General features: G+C 38.6%; 1 protein-coding gene across 1 annotated transcript; it reads right to left on the reverse strand.

Moving 5' to 3' along the window:
• Nucleotides 1-16518: 16518 nt before the first annotated feature.
• Nucleotides 16519-17292, reverse strand: LOC149257957 (germin-like protein 8-2). The gene is made up of 2 exons (XM_089393162.1): nt 17163-17292; nt 16519-17060 (listed from the first exon to the last, which is right to left on the reverse strand). The coding sequence occupies exons 1-2, from the start codon at nt 17290-17292 to the stop codon at nt 16519-16521; spliced, it is 672 nt and encodes a 223-aa protein (XP_089249288.1).
• Nucleotides 17293-17682: the final 390 nt, after the last annotated feature.

Genomic DNA, 17682 nt, shown 5'->3' on the forward strand with positions numbered 1-17682 from the left:
TTAGTTTACATTCATTTCATTTACATTCATTAAGAATTATTATAAACGACTAATTTAGTCATATATTGAATTTATACTCTAAAGTAATTAGAAGTAAAAAATGTGTGAATTAGATGTTTAAACCTTGTACTTCTCAAAAACATTTTAATAAGAGATTTAAATAAACTAAGCAAATATTCATTGAGCTAATAAGCTCATTTTACAACCTAGTATGAGGAGATGTGTAAGTTTGACCTTATACTTCTCAAATATATTTTAATAAGAGATTTAAATAAACTATAAGCAAATATTCATTAAGCCAACAGACTCATTCTACAACGGAGTATGACAGAATGTGTAAATTTGTCCATCCACTCGTAAATTAAAAAGTATATTCTAAATATAAAAATAATGTCTTGTATAATTAAAAAAAATGAATATGATGTAAAGTAATTAGAAGTAAAAAAATATGTGAATCAGATATTTAAACCTTTTACTTTTCAAAAATATTGTAATAAGAGATTTAAATAAACTATTTGAAGATCCATGTTAACTAATTTATGTCTATATCAACTTTATATATAGTTATATACAAAAAAATTAAGTTTTTATGGTTAAAATTTTTATTTGTTTCTATATATAGTCTATTTAGCATTCAAAAATACAATTTAAACAATGAAAAATAACAGATTGTATTTTACACTGTAAAAAAGTTTGCACCTACATAAATTTGATCCTTCTCTACTCATGTTAGATCAGTACTTAAAATGAATCTATGATGGTAGATAACAAAAATTGAAGAGTGGAGTAGACGATTGCTTTTACATCGCTCACGTTGTGCAAGCTAGCTTATCTTCTCTTATGTTGCTCTCAAGAATTCTCACGTACCATGACAAAAATTAAAGAGAACAATGAACATAATGCGTAGCAGAGGATTGCTCTTCTCAGTATTATGAATCAATTAAATAAGACTACATTGGAAATATCAGTAATAAATGATTGGAGTGAAACTCAACTTAAACTAGACTTAATGAAACTAAACTAGGACACTTGGAGGGACGGTTTTGACACCTAATAGATGGTTGAATTAGATTCTCCAAAAATAAATTTGTGTGTAGTAATCAATACCTCATAGATACTTTTTTACAGAAGGTAACCTCCTTTACAACTTATTGTAGCAGCTACAACCACCCTCCAAAATTTTGCCTTAGATTTGTTTTGGATCCTCCCTACCAACTTTTCATAGCACCTTGTCTTGCTTTGTCAAGTACACAAGCTTCAGTGTTTTTCTTGCAGAAAGGAAGCTTGTCGATCATAGCTTGATGCATTCCCCTCACAAGATGCTCATCCAGACTTGGTCGAGTTGTAGGCTGAGCAGATCCCCCAATAAATTGTGAAATTATGGAGGGCAATGAGCCTTCCCTCCAGAAATTATGCAATCATGTCTGATAGCTTGTTGGGCTCCAGAATTAAGCAATTCTTCTAGTCAACCCTCACAATGAAAAATTGTGCAATTTTCCCCAGCAGGGCTGCTCCGCCCAGGATTTGCAAAAATCTTGGTAGTAGTCAGCTGCTTTGCCCAAAAATTGCACAAATATCCTAGGCAGGTAGCCCAGCTCCTAGCCATAAATGTGCATTTCCTTCTAGCAGTTGAGTAGATTCATGCATGGGTAGTTGGGTTGACCAGTTCTACTTGGGACCAAGAAAACTTGACTTGCATGCAAGGCTTTATTTTTCCCAGAATAGAAAAGGGAAACATGCAAAAGGCATCCCATGATTCAGGGAGCTACTTTTAGCAGCTAGAGGTTACATGCAAAGTTTGTTTAGGAACTTTCCTCCAAGTGACGCTTTTTCCTCGATTTGTGGCATGCACGTCATAAGCTCAAAACTTATTTATTCGACGCATCAGAGCTCATTATTTTGCATCAATCTTGGAGCTTTGATATCCCACAACACATCCAGGACTCTTCGACATATCTGGCTCAGCTATTCACGGGTAAGTGGCCTCAACTTGTCTTTTTCAGCATTTCTATCGCTTTTTGTGTTTTCGCTTGTGTGAGTGTTGCTGGATTGATTTCTTTGAATGCTTGTTTTCATTTACATGCATACTGGCTTGTCCTAACACTATTTCAGTTTTCGTTGCTATCTCACTACTGTGGCATGCATGAAACTGTTTTTCATGAACGGTCGCTGATTCAGCAACTCGCTTCACCAACATGCATGTTGATCTGTTTACTAAATCTTTCATTCATGTTTGCATGCACTGTCAATCACATCTGCTTTCATTTAGTGTCGCCATGCATTCACTTTCATATTTTCTTTCAGTTTCCCATTGGTGAGTTGGCCAACCTTGGCTCGGACTCTTCCTTCACCTAGACAACATTGCGCAATTTGGGGAAAGAAGGCTCTGCGTTCTTCTACAAAAATGTGCATTTCTGCCTAGGCACTACCCTCCAGGATTGTTTTGTTCATTTATGAGGGATAGTGACTGCTGGCCTAGAAAATTGCGCAATGCAGTCCCTGAGGCTGCAGTCACTCCCAGCTGTAATTGCACATTGTGCAATCCCAGCAGCTAGCAACTACTCTGGATTGCACATTGCGCAAATCCAGCAGCTAGTCTGTATGTTCTACCGATTTTTTCCTTGGACAAACTTGTCATGCAGGAAGTATCATATCACATCTCAGAAGGATTGACAAATAGACTGCACCAGAAGAAGAAGGCACCTTGGCCCGCTCTTCCATTGCGAACTGGGCTATATGAGATCTGGAGTATCAAGAAAGCGGATGTCGAAGCAGATTAGGTGAAGAAGTATCCATTCGAACTCCAAAGTTACAATCTGTATGTCTCGCATTGCATTGTGAAGGATCACTCCACGAGATTTCAATTCAACTGGATCCACGGGGCATTTCATTGGGCCGAGGATGACCTATGGAGACATTGCTACAGTTTCTCCAGACCCAATGAATAAGTCAGCTTCGCTGAGGAGTGGTTAGCGAAGTTACATGAAGCAACATCTCAGAGAGCACCAACACCAGCACTAGCAGTAGCAGCAGAGGCAAGCATACTAGTGCACGACAAGGGAAAGAGGAAGATTGTCGATCACATGGAGGAGGAGCAAAGCTGCAAGTTCTAAGAAGATCCATTAGTAGAGAAAGAAACTATGGCTATAAAGGCAAAGAGACACCAACACGACATGTGAATCGCACAAAGGTAGAGGGATAAGAGAAGAATGGAAGAAGCAGAGAAGGAGTTGCATGAGCTAAGGGAGAAACTCTTGAAGGAACAAGAGCTGCACAAATAGGAGAGGGAAGCGCAGGAAAAACAGGTACAACAGGGGGTGCGACATGTGAAAATAGATGAAAAAAAACTGGTACAGGTAATGGATTCATCAGAACAGCTGGCATCAGGCAGACAGGGTGAACCATCGTAGGAGAAAGACTTCGCTCATGAGATAGAACAAGCACTTCAACTATTAGATGTAGACATGGAGTAGTAGGAGTTCGAACACGACACTAACCTCATGCCTCACCACCAAGAGGTCGACTTACCCACTTCACCGCATCCAGATGATGAGCAAGTCTCAAGTGACCAAGGAGGCACTGAGATCCTTGGTGATCATCAAGAAGGAGAGATGCACAACATCTCATTCGACGAGTCTCAACATAGAGTTGTGCAGTCTCGCAGAGTGTCAACTCCAGAGGATCATACATCTCCTACGCAAGTCAAGGAACGAGTGATCGTGACTGATGTGCACAAACATCCAGCAGCCTTGGCTGATGCAACCAGAGTGTATGCCGAAGCCACTAGCTCAAGTGTTTGCTTTCTAATAGCTAAGAATGAGTGAATGACGAAGGAACTATAGACAACCAATCAAGGAGGAGAGTTGGTGACAACGTCTGCTAGAGCTGAACTGAAGAAGGAAATACTCGATGAAGTATTGTCCCTTGACACAGTTATGTGACATTGTACTCTAAGTTTGGTACCATGCATAAGGCAGTCGTCCATCTCAACAGATGGCAGCAACGATGTGCTAGAAGATCACGTATCTTGACGAAATTGCATGCTATTGTTGATGACATGCAAACATGGAAGATGAAATACAAGGGAGCCCCACTTCACTTTCCTAAGATTATGAGGGCCAATGCATTCAAGTTAAAGGCACATATCCAAAACTAAGAAGAGCTCCCGCAGCTCATCACTAGCATACAGGCTTCCCATGCACGAGTATTCAAGAGTATGGATGTTGTTGTGTGCACATATGTGATCCCATCTATTGGGACTCTCACCCAAGAGAAGACAAAGGCACATGTCCGACTAGAGCTTCACTTGTACTTCAACGAGTTGATGCACATTGCCACCATCCAAGACTTGCCCATCAGTGCAGACATCATGCACAAGTATGTTGCTGGTCTGGCCACATTGAAGACAATGTTGCGCATGCTTTCAGACGAGTTGGACAGAGGAGCCTGAGTAGTGTACTCAGATGCTATGAGGCAAGAGTCAGGTTTTAGACAAATATCACCGTGGAGTACACAGACATCATCAAGGACTACTGATATTTGCATCAGTATGTTACTGTCGATCAGCAAGAGGATGTTCAGGAGTTGTAATTCCATGGTTTTCTAAGTCAGAGTGATGTCTAGCATGGCTTTCTCAAGCCATTTTGTTTCACATGTCTTGTCAAGTGTAAGTCAAGTGTCGATAGTTGGATGTAATAGTCATAAAGTAGATGAAGAGTCATGAGGGTAGTTGAACTGTCACAAAGGGGAATTTCAAGGGTCACCCCACCCTTTGCTATAAATAGTCCCTCATAACTCATTGTATAGGCTTTTGGTTAGCCAAGCTTTCGATAAGACTATCTTGGAGATAGCTTGGACAGTATTGTAACGAGCATTGGCTTCTCCACTGCTCAAAGCTAGTACATCTCTTTGGAGGAGCAGGCAATTGTGGCTGTAATGTTCTGCTGTCGGGACTAGTGGTTGGACATTGATCCAGGTGGCTCCAGAGACATACACAGGACAAAGAAGGCTGATGGAAGCTCGAAAATCAAATTGACAAGAATGATTTTGGACTAGGACCAGAGCATAGATCTTGTCGTCCTGATCGCGGTGATGTGAACGGTTCATTAGACTGAGTTTGTATGCGAAAGTTAGAAATAGTCAAATTTCGGTTGGCTTTTGCTGACTACACAGGATTAAGGAGGCCACAATTTGGATAGAACCCGTCCACCGGATTTCGGCCAACCTGGGCTAGATTCCAGGCAAATTTTTGGCTCGGTTAATTTGTCTCCTTCAACCTAAAATCTGAATAATTTTAAAAGGGCCTATTTGTTAAAATAAAAATTAATATATATATATATATATATATATATATATATATATATATATATATATATATATATATATATATATATATATGTGTGTGTGTGTGTGTGTGGTGGTGGGCCACCACCCCCACCACCCCTCATATCTCATAAAAAAATGTTTAAATAAAAGGGGCGGGCGGCCATGACCCTGCTGCCGCCGGAACCACTCAACACCACGTGCGGCTGGCAGCCATGACCCCACCATGGGTGGTCCAGCCTTGGGGCATGGACCCAAACCCCAACAAACCCCAAAACCTTAACAAATGTGCCACGTATGAAGGCAAGGCTAGTGGGGATCGAACTCGCTCAGCCCACATGGGCCGGCCCCCACTTGGTGGCCTCATATCCAATTAAATGTGCCAAACCAAAACAGTCATGCACCCTCGTTAATACAAATCAACGCGGAGACCGCGGGGAGTTATGGGGGTGGGTCATCCAATGCAGACTCGACCCCCTTAAATTCATTTTGGTTAAAAGCATTAAACAGTAATGTGTAAAAAAAAGGAGGGGCAGGATTTGATCCCCCGACCCCTCCTCAACAACTTCACCATTTTACCACTGCACCAAACTAACTCCTTGTTAAATCCATCCAAGATTTTATATAAACAGTGATTTTCACCAATGCATGGTGGGAGATGGAGGAACCAGGAGCGAGCATGGATTTCGAGACAGAGGAGGCAGAATATTCTTTGGTGCCCAAAGATTCTCTGAGGAGTTAAAAATTATTTTTGTTGAAACATAGTCAAGTTTATAGTCGTTTTTCATGGTTTTCCGTAGGGATCCCAATGGTGAGGTCAGATTCGCCTTTCGAGTTGTAGATTTCCAGTCCACCCATGGAGCTGAATCTTTGAGGAATCTAGGGGGAATCTAAAAGATTCCTTGAGCCCCAAATTCTCAATTAGATTCTCAATTTCTCATAATTCAGAAATTTGACAGTCGATTCTGCACTATTCGACACCACAAATCTAATGGTGTGTTCATATTTTTCATTATCTCATTTCATTTTCCAGCCACTTTCCTAAGTGGAATGCAGGTGTCAGCATCTATGTGTGAGCAGCGATTTACATACGATTGATTCCATGAGATTGATGACACGAACAACTTCAACAGTTTGATATCCACTTCTTCAGATGGCCCTTGGTTGTAAGGTATATTCAGTGTGTACATGTACCTCTTTTGCCATGCATTGTGCTGCACAAATCCCTGTTTGATCTTTGATGAGTGATCTTGTTTATTAATTGTTTTCATGATTCCTGCTTGATGTGATGCGGAATCGTCTATGTGATGTACTTGTTGTCATGATTCGTCATGTTATGTTTTGAGATCCTTTTGTTGTATGATGATGGGATACTCATGTTTTCGTCATGTATGTTTTCATTGAGATCCCTTTTATGCCCCGTTGGTGGGGTGCTCATCATGCATGAGTTTGTGTCATACTGATAGGAGTCTTTTGATTGAGAGTTCCTCTAGTCGAACACTCTTGGAGCCACTCCTGCATGAGGTAATTTTCCTTGTATGATAGCGAAATCACTTCTATGTACATCATCACTATTGGCAGCACTTAGTGCAGTGGCCTACACCATCTTGACACTGGGGCCCGAAGACGTAGTCCCTCTTGGACGAACTTCGTTATCAACGGCTTATGTTTTTATGTTGTTGATGATTGTCATGTCCCTCTTCTTTACAACATGCACATGTGTTCATTTATTTTCTTTTAGAAATGAAATTTAATACATCAAGAAAGTAAAAGGTCTTGGAAGGGTCCTTCGTCACGCCTAGACCTGGATCAAACATGGATGTATTGTATGACTGGAACTTACACTTATTTATATAATAAGACCCAACGCGTTTCATGCATATGTTGTATTGTATGCTATGCTATCTGGTTTACTCTAAATAATATATGTATTGGTTTGCTTACGTATGCATGTACAAACAATTATGTATAAGTATGTATGAATATTTCTGAAATGTGCTGTTTGTTTAACCATCACTTTGGATTTCTCACTAACTAGCCTTCCATGTTGTGATGTATCTTTTCTTGTGTGTTCCCTTCCAACCCAAGTGCTATCACAAGTTTCATATTTATTAGGATAATATTTCCTTGATGAGATATTCCTTTTAGGAAGAGGATTCTTCTCATTCCTTGGATGAAATTTGTTTCCTACAGGGTTAGAATGATGATATCCTTTAAGGACATCAACACAACTTGTAGGATTTTCTTCATGATGAACATTAGTTTCTTCCTTTCAATTAGAAGATTCACATGTATAACCAAGTCCATATTTTTCATGTAGTGGCCTTTTAAAGCTGAGAATGACATCCAATGTCTCAGAACTCTTCAAATTCTTGTTAGCTTTTTCCAACTCTCATTTTAGTGATACAACTTCAGCTTCCAAATATCACAAATTTCTTCCTTTTCCTTCAGCTTGTTGCTCAACACTTCTTCTATTATATTAGCTTCTTCCTTCTTAGTTTCGAGAGAGTTGATTTCTTAAGATAACTTTTATTTCTTCTTTCTAAGTCTCTAATTTTATTCTATATCACTAATCAATTGTTCATCTACATTTCCTTCTACTTCTTCTCAAATTTCTTCTTCTTTTTGGATATTTGTTTAATTTGCGAAGAGCATGAATAATACTTCAGTGTTTCCACCATATTCTTCTTCTTTAACAAAGTCATCACTGTCGTCTTTGGAGAAGAAATTATTTTTGTTTGCGCCTTTCTTCTTAAATATTCTTCTCTTAGGTTTATCTTCATCATCACTGTCATCTTTAAAAGGGAAATTTTCTACATACTATCCTATTCTACCACATCTAAAGCAAATGAGAGGTAAATTACCTTTGAGTTTATGTCCTTTCTTCATCTTCTTGATAAATTGTGCCATTTCAGTCTCAGAATCATGACTACTACAATCACAATTCTTCCCCTTTTTAAATATCTTGGATGCCTTGAATGGAACTTTTTTTCAGTTGAATTTTCTCACCTCGTCTCATATGTTGCAAGAATTCCATGAAGTTCATCCACTCATAGAGAGTCCAAATCTTTTATTTCTTCCATGGCACAAACCTTGGCATCAAAACAATTTAGAAGATATATGAAGACCTTTTTTACAATCATATTTTCTTTGACATATTCACCTAGACCTTTGGGACAGTTGACTACCTCATCTACTCAAAGAAAATAAGCAGAAATATCTTCTTCATCATTCATCTTGAGGCTTTCAAATTTACTTCTATAGGTTTTAATATTTTCCTTTTTGACCTTGTCATCTCCTTCATAAATATGGATGAACTTGTCCCACATCTGTTTAACTATTTTAAAGGCCATAACTTTGGTGAATTCATAATTTGATAGACCACTTGCTATAGGCTTCAACGCCTTTGAATTTTCCACATATGCTTTATTCTCATCTGAATTTGTTGGAATAGGAGATGGGACCTTGTATCTATCTACAACATATTTCCATACTTCGAATCCAAGAGACGCTAAGTAGTACTCCATCCTAACCTTCTGGAGGGAAAAATTTGTTTCATCAAATTTGGGGACCTTGCCATCTTTACTGACCATTTTGATTCAAAAATCCTTCTTCTAGCTATTAGGATGATCTTGAATAAGTTGGCTCTGATACCAATTGTTGGAAATACTTAGAGGGGGATTGATGAAAAGCGATTTATTGGGGTAAGGCCAAAACCCCTTTCATATCAATATTCGATCCTGGGACCTATGGGTTATGAGCCCATTACTTATCGAAATCGCTTCATAAGGTCTTAAGCCTTTAACTCGAACCATACAACTTTATCGGATTTCTTTATAAAAACTCAGGAACACATTACTTATTGGAAACACGGGAATCACAGGAAAAACCCCGCTACGAACCCTTGGGCCGGATCTCAAATATTATACCCCCAGTACTATAACTCCGTTGCGTCTGCTCTTTAATCGCTCCAATCCTTTCTGCCTACCTTTTCGATCTCCGATCGACTGATCTCCGCCATCCATTACGTCTTCGATCCAACGACTATCGGTGTATCACTATGTTGCATATTGGCTAATCGCTCATCGACATATCCATCTGCGCCATCCCTTGACCTCTGTCTAAGGTGATTTCCGATCAATTCTTGACCATTGATCTGGACTCAATCTGCCAGTCACTGTTAAATCGCATATCAAACAACTTGCACGACGATTCTCCGTCGTTGATCTACAATTAGTAGATCCAATGGTCCATGATGATTTCCGGTGGACAACAAGCGCAAGGATTAACTGCCCGAAAAGCAGTTTCCTCTCTCCTCCTCGCCGCTCCGTGTCGTTTGATGAGTGGAATCGGGTACTCACCCTTCAAAACTGCTTATGGTTTTGAAACCACCTGAAATACCACTTACAATGTTTAAAACCAATCTTCGCCAATTATCTTCCGCCATTACTGTCCGTCGATCTATGAGATCTGACAGCTCTCATCTCTTTCTGCCTACACCGTTGATCCTCTGCTATTTGATGGATTTCTGTTTTAAAACACGGGTCTGCCATAATTTGGAAACACATGACATAACAGTTTTAGATCGCCATCGATCCATACAGTGATTGATGGTCAATCAACAGTCTACCAACACTGGATTCAAGCCATCACGCATATGTACACAACATGTCTGAAAAGGAAATAATACACAGTCACGCGGAAATCCACAGAACACAATCTATTCACTATACACAATATTGAATACAGGCTAAGGCATTTCAGCCTTAGAGACAGTTCCCTCTCGACTACATTTTGAACACTCGAGTTTTCATAGAACTCTATATCACTCTATCTATCACCTCCTTACACAGAATCTCTTTATATAAGAGATTACAACAGTCATGGATCATTTAAGATGCACGATTCCTCCCACAATCACTCAACAAATCCCTAATCTCCCATTATGCACACATATGGCAGATTAAATTACATTAAATAAGTCTTCGAGAGACTTTATCCATTCCATCATTTACTCTGTTTTTAACAGAAATGTCCCTGTTTTGCTCCGATGGTCCACGTCCTCTCCTTGCTCCACTTTGGATTCCTCCTTTAATTATGAGTGCTTGGATGCTCCTGCATCAGACTCCCGAGGCACAAAAATTTATGACCTCCTGGTCATATGCTTCTCCTTATCCTTAGAAATTCTACCCACCTCTCAGTGGAGCTGCCTTCATGATCTTCTGTGAGCTGCAACCAACCTCTGCAGTAACAGTCTTCCTCTGCTACATGATACCTCACCAAGCTTTCCTCACTCAATCTTTTGGCATCCTTCTGGTTCTCTCCTCTGCAACCAATTGAGCACTCCTTGCTCTAGGTTGCTGCAAGTCTTCTCACCTTCCACTGTCGTTCTCTTCACGACAGTAATACAATAAACTCTCTAGTCTTCACCACAACTGTACCTCCTTCTCCTTCTGCTTGCACTCTTCTCCCTTCTCATAGGAAATCCTTTCTTGGCTTTGATACCACTTGATGAAAAGAGATTTATTGGGGTAAGGCCAAAACCCCTTTCATATCAATATTCGATCCTGGGACCTATGGGTTATGAGCCCATTACTTATCAGAAGCGCTTCATAAGGTCTTAAGCCTTTAACTCAGACCATACAACTTTATCAGATTTTTTTATAAAAACTCGGGAACACATTATTTATCAGAAACACAAGAAAAACCCCACTACGAACCCTTGGGCCGGATCTCAAATATTATACCCCTGGCACTATAACTCTGTCAGGTCCGCTCTTTAATTTCTCCAATCCTTTCTGCCAAACTTTTCGATCTCCGATTGACTGATCTCCGTCGTCCATTACATCTCTAATCCAACGGCTATAGGCGTATTGCTATGTCGCATATCGGCTAATCACTCATCGGCATATCCATCTCCGTCGTACCTTGACCTCTGTCTAAGGTGATTGCCGATCAATTCTTGATCGTCGATCTGGACTCAATCTAACGGTCGCGGTTAAATCGCATATCAAACAACTTGCACGATGATTCTTCATCGTTCATCTACACTTGGTAGATTCAATGGTCCACGATGATTTTCGGTATACAACAAGCATGAGGATTAACCACCCGAAAAGTGGTTTCCTCTCTCCTCCTCGCCGCTACATGTCGTTTGATGAGTGGAATCAGGTGCTCACCCTTGAAAACCGTTTATGGTTTTGAAGCTGCCAGAAATACCACTTGCACTGTTTAAAACCACTCTTTGCCAATTATCTTCCACCATTACTTTCCGTCGATCTATGAGATCTGACGGCTCTCGTCTCTCTCTACCTACATCATTCATCCTCTGATATTTAATGGATTTCTGTGTTAAAACACAGATCTGCCAGAATCTGGAAACACACGACATAACAGTTTTAGATTGCCATCGATCCATACAGTGATCGATGGTCGATCAACAGTCTACCAACACTGGATTCAAGCCATCATGCATATATACACAACATGTTTGAAAAGGAAATAATACACAGTCACGCGGAAATCCACAGAACACAATCTATTCACTAGACACACTATTGAATATAGGCTAAGGCATTTCAGCCTTAGAGATAATTCCCTCTCAACTACATTTTGAACACTCGAGTTTTCATAAAACTCTATATCACTCTATCTATCACCTCCTTACATAGAATCTCTTTATATAAGATATTACAACTGTCATGTATCATTTACGATGCACGATTCCTCCCACAATCACTCAACAAATCCCTAATCTCCTGTTATGCACACATATGGCAGATTAAATTACATTAAATAAGTCTTCGAGAGACTTTATCCATTCCATCATTTACTCTGTTTTTAACAAAAATGTCCCTGTTTCGCTCCAATTTTCCACGTCCTCTCCTTGCTCCGCTTTGGATTCCTCCTTTAATTATGAGTGCTTGGATGCTCCTGCATCAGGGATGAACCAATATTTCTTTCAAATGATAAATTATGCTAGTTATGATTTTTATCACAAATTAAACCATAACAAATGAAATAGAAAGACATAACATAGGATAGTTTTTTTAATAAGATGGTGAAGACTCCATTCCTCTTTTATAAAAAAATTAATGCTCCAACCTATATAGCTATAAATTTAACTTCTTTAAGGCTCCAACCTTGAATGAGGACTCCAATCCTCACAACAAATCCAAGCTCCAACTTGGTCTCTCACAAGACTCCAACCTTGTATAAGGACTCCAATCGAGATTATGCTCCATCCGAACACTACTTCAGAACTTCAAAGGCCAAAGAATACTTTGAAACATCATAAAAAATACTTCAAACCTACTAGAATAATCCTTCCAAAAACCGCTCCAATATGCTTTACAAGTTATGCATAAAAAGTCCTCTAATGGTTGCTACAACAATTCTACTAAAGGTTGCTTCAATGGCCTCAAGTATTCAAAAATGTGTTCAAAAGTTCTTTAAACATGATTTCAACAATGCTTCAATGATGTCTCCATATGTTGCAAGAGAATTCTTCAATACTTCTCAAGTAGATCCATAAAGGAGAGGCTTCAAATTTATTCATAGGTGCAACAAATAGTCTATTCCTAGTTTGTCCAAATGTCCTTCAAAATAGCTTAATCAAATAGTTAACAAAATTGCTCAAAAATCCTACTAAAAAAGTATTCTAAACTCTGCTCAAGAATGCTTCAAACTTTTCTTTAGAAGTGGCTTCAAGTATGCTCGAAATCCACCACAAGTTCAAGTTTGTTGCAGCTATGTCACAAGGTCGAAGTTCTAATTTTTTTGTAGAATTTTCATAAGATCAGACTTCCTACATTAGGGCTGAGGGTACTACTACTACTCCAAAAAGGGTTGAAGATATACTCTTGAAGCACTGAAAGTTCTATTTAATTAGGCTGAATATTTTACTCCAATTGAGGTTGAAGTCTAGTCTTTCAGAGGGCTTAAAGTTAGGTTACTTCATGATCGAATTATATGTATCTTCATATGTGTATTTAGCTCTTGCATAGGGCTAAAAATTCCTTGTCATAGGTCAGAGGTATGTTGAGTTGTAGTCTTTCCTTAGGGATATAATAATACTCCAACATGATCCTATTCCCAAGAAGGTCGAAATATTCCTCACAATAAACCAATGAATCCAACACAATAAGGTTCCGAAAGACAAACAAAGATCCACTAAGAAATTTTTAACCAAATATAGATATAAATCACAAAAGATTCTTGTTCCTTTTTATTAGGTTCATGAGCTATGAATTTGTCTTTTTTCTCAGTTGCAAAATCCTTCTCATCTTCCTTGTCGAGTTGGATAACTAAAATGGATGAGGAATAACTTCTATTTATACTGGTTCTATTTAACCGACATGTATGTTGGGTGAGGCCAACTTTTACTCGATACAAACATGGATTTCTTGACTTCAAAATTCAAATTATCATCAACTAATGGGAGTTAGGGGGGGAATAAATACGTGTTAGAAATCGCTTGAATTCCTCTACAAACTTATGTAATTTTCTTCTTGAGATAGTGTTCCCTTTGACATCAATAATAAGAATTATTCCAACAGAACAACCATCGGCCATCACCCGATCCTCGAAGAAGTGGGTGTGCCATAGTCTGAAGATCCCTAACCAGTGTGAGTTAAAATAGCAAGTTACCATTAAGGTAAGAATCCTATAGAGTCATTAGAGTATTAAGAAAAGATTCATCGTGAGAGCGCAAAGTTGTTGCCATTGTTGAACTATAAGAAACTTGTAGCCACCATCCATGAAGATTCACATTCGTTGACCATATTAACGAGTTGAATTACTTGGCCTCACCCCTAAAAACCACAAGCCAAAGGCTTCAAATTCAAAAGAGAGCACAAGGTTTTAAATACAATATTGTGAGAAGGTTTGACATGTTGTTTTTAAAGGTTTTAATTTTATGGAGTAAAATTTATTTAATTAAATAATTGGATAAATAAAAAGTGTTGTGAGGAAATAATTTGTTTGGGTGGTGTAATAGATTATGTTGAAAGAAATAAATGGAATGGTAAAATTGGTAGAAATATGTGTGTAGTCCTTGACAAAAATGTGTTGTCATATCATGCAAAAAAGAAGAAAAATATTTAGTTTTACAATGTCATCTGCATTTGGTGAGCATTGTAAAGTATAAGGTTAAATCATTTTGGATTCTTCAGCTACCATTCTTGCATAAAGGGAAATGTGTAGCTACCACTATTCGTGCGTCACCATTTTTGCACGCAAGGATAAGTTAGTCATCTTGGAAGTATCTGCAACCTCAATTGCTATGTTGACTGGAATCTACAGGGGCATGTTGTTCGGAGTGCAATGACCTGTAAGAGGAGAGCCATCAGTAGAAATAGTCAACAATGGTCTTCATTGCCTTGCAGTGCCACCGTTATATTGAAAAAAGAATGTGTTGCGCTAGCTGCCATTGTGAGCCATAACGACATCCACTGCTTAATGGAATTCACTTAAGGAAAAATATATTTTAGTGTTATATTTTAGTAAATCCATTATGTTCATCATATCCATGAGCTTGTTCTTTATTTAAGGGAAATTGAAAATTCATTTCTTAACAAAGGTTTTTTTTAAGTGTAACATTTTATTTTAAGTTGAACCATGGAAAGATAAAGATTGTATGTGAAGCAACCCGTATGTGAAGCAAAGATTGGGTAGAAATAGGAAGCCAAGACGTTGAGAAAGTTAAAGCAACGACAAGAGTTGTTTGAGATCTAATTGAAAGAGTTGGAAACCAAAAAGAAAAATAATGTTTTGGCAATAAAATGCATAAACTAATCCATTGATGGCAACATTCTTCCCCTCCTTGTAGATGCAAAGACAATAAAGTAGGCTTGGGATATCCTTGAGAGGATCTTTTGTGTAAGGAGGAGTAATCAAGTTGAAGATAGTAGTGTTGTACAAACTACTGCAACAGTGCTTCAAAATGAAAAGGAAGTTGGATATATAACAATAGATCTATAGAAAGATGAAGAGTTTAGTGAATCCCACTTGAAAGTGGATGGTAATGGAGTGTTACCACCAACACCTAAGTTTGGCATAGTTAAAGCTACCAATGGAGCAACAAGAGGTTTGGTGGATCCAACAATCAAAATTTTTGATGTTAACTTTGATGAAGAAAAATTAACTAGTGATGAGTGGTTGCACATGATGCAACATAAATATATCATTGATATGTTGTTATTTGGTGAGAGAATACCACCTTTGTATGGAAGACAAGTGGAAGACAACCTATTTGCAGCAACAAAGGTTTGTAAAGGAGTGGAAAATAAATATTATGATGTAATGCCAGAGGTAGAGAAGGAAGAGGAAGGGGAGAAATCTCTCATTGTAGAGTAGAAAGAACAAAATAAATATGGTTCTAAAAATGTTTCTCATATAAAATTAAGTGTGCAAGTAAATAGGAAAATCATCTTCCAACTCTAGTAAAATGACATAGAAAAAGCAACAAAATTTGAAGAAGAATTAAAGTTCCTTGAACCAAGGTTTGAAACAACAGGTTTTGATGAAGTCTACATAGAAGTTGAAACAATGAGTGTTGAAGGCAACATGAATGATGTAGATAATAAAAACGTAATGAAATTTTCATGTATTGGAGCCCAAAGGATCAAATTCTATTATAGACTTATATTGCAGCAAATTGATAATCAAAGATTGATGATGAAGAGGAAACTATAGAAAATTACATCCATTTCGTTCATTGCATTTCCTATGCCCCTTTTAATGTGCTCGATTTGATGCAGTTTTTTTTGCCCTTTCTTAAGACATTGTTACATCACATAATATTCATTTTCAAATATATCATGGCCTATCTTTAGTATTGTGGAAAAATCCTGTGTCAGCGATGTTTCTTTTGTTTAATTTTTCTATAATCTATGTAGTTCTTGGTAATTTAGGCGGTGTATGAAAGCCATTCCTGCAGTTTTGAGTACACTACATTTTTAAAAGATATGCATTTCCAAGTCTTGTCAATCGTGTATCAAACGCAGCGTAAGATTTGAAATATTGAACTTTTATTTCTATTATAGATATGGACGAGGATATCAGATACAGTCTCGCTATTATAATTACCTCACTCAGATAACAACATCGGGAGGTTGGTTTTATTTAACTATATAAATACCACCTCAATTGAAGGAAGGAAAGAGCGAATAGTATTATGACAGCATCGGATCAAGATCATGAGGATGTGAACCTGCTTTGGATAATTTGGACGAGCTTGTCATCGATCTGGAAAGCTCTGGCGAGCACAGAGGCAGAAACAGGAGGAGAGGCTCCGAACAAGGCCGGCGCAACCTGTTGAGTTCCTGGATTCTGGCTGTTCAGTCCAGAGAAGGCCACTGCGTTGACAGGGCCAATGTTCTGTTGGAAATGCACAAGACCTCGAGGGAACACAAACACGTCTCCCTTCTCCAGCGTTGTGGAGAACAGAGTGTTGTTAGTGGTGATAAAGCCAACCAAGAGAGTACCCTCGATCACCACCAAGATTTCGGTGGCCCGCGGATGTGTGTGAGGAGGGTTGAGGCCGAGAGGAGCAGCGAAATCAAGGCGGACCAAGGAAATTCCCAAGGTGTTTAAGCCTGGTAGCTGCGTTACAAAAGCTGGCGTTACAACGAATCCCAACTGGTTACTGGTATCTCCTGGTTTATCTAGGCCCCTCAACCGGAAGTCGTCTGCTGTGACCGTCATCGCATTCTTACATGGAAACCCGTTCACAATAACTGCACAATTCAAAATATATATAAAATGTTATTCACCCATGATCAGCTAGCAGACATTCGCAAACGCACAAGACATACATAATTACAACATGGAAACATTACCATTGCTTTGCATATCAGCAACGCAAATGTCTTGTAAAGGATCTGGATCACTTGCACGCACAATAACAATACTATTCGCGTATGATAAGATCACTAGTACTGCAACTGCTAACGCCGGAAAGGATTCCATGGCTGTAACTCACTATTTTTCTTTTCTTCTATTCGAAAATAAATAGAGATGGACTGAATTTGATTATGAATGGAGAGCGTTGCTCCCTTTTATAACTATGGTAAATGACCCGGTGTTGCAGGTCGACCCACCGAATCCCCTCTGCCGCATACGACTGTGTCAGAGTTCTGGTTAGTTAGAGTCTAAAGAATAAAAAAAACTTAAGTAATGGTTAGAGTCTAAAGAATACAAAAAGCTCATGTACAATTGTCTCAATCAGCGAAGTAATCAATATATATGTCTGTCTGTCTGTCGGGAGGATATGGTCAGTTGCGTATTTTCTTTCGACATTCAAAAATAGAAAATGTCTACAGATTGTCTTTTAAGAATGAAAAAGTCTGCTTTCATATA

The sequence above is a fragment of the Pinus tabuliformis genome, chromosome 6, assembly GCF_031772625.1.
Source record: "Pinus tabuliformis cultivar Carrire ecotype Pingquan chromosome 6, CPIR1, whole genome shotgun sequence".
NCBI classification, from domain to species: domain Eukaryota; kingdom Viridiplantae; phylum Streptophyta; class Pinopsida; order Pinales; family Pinaceae; genus Pinus; species Pinus tabuliformis.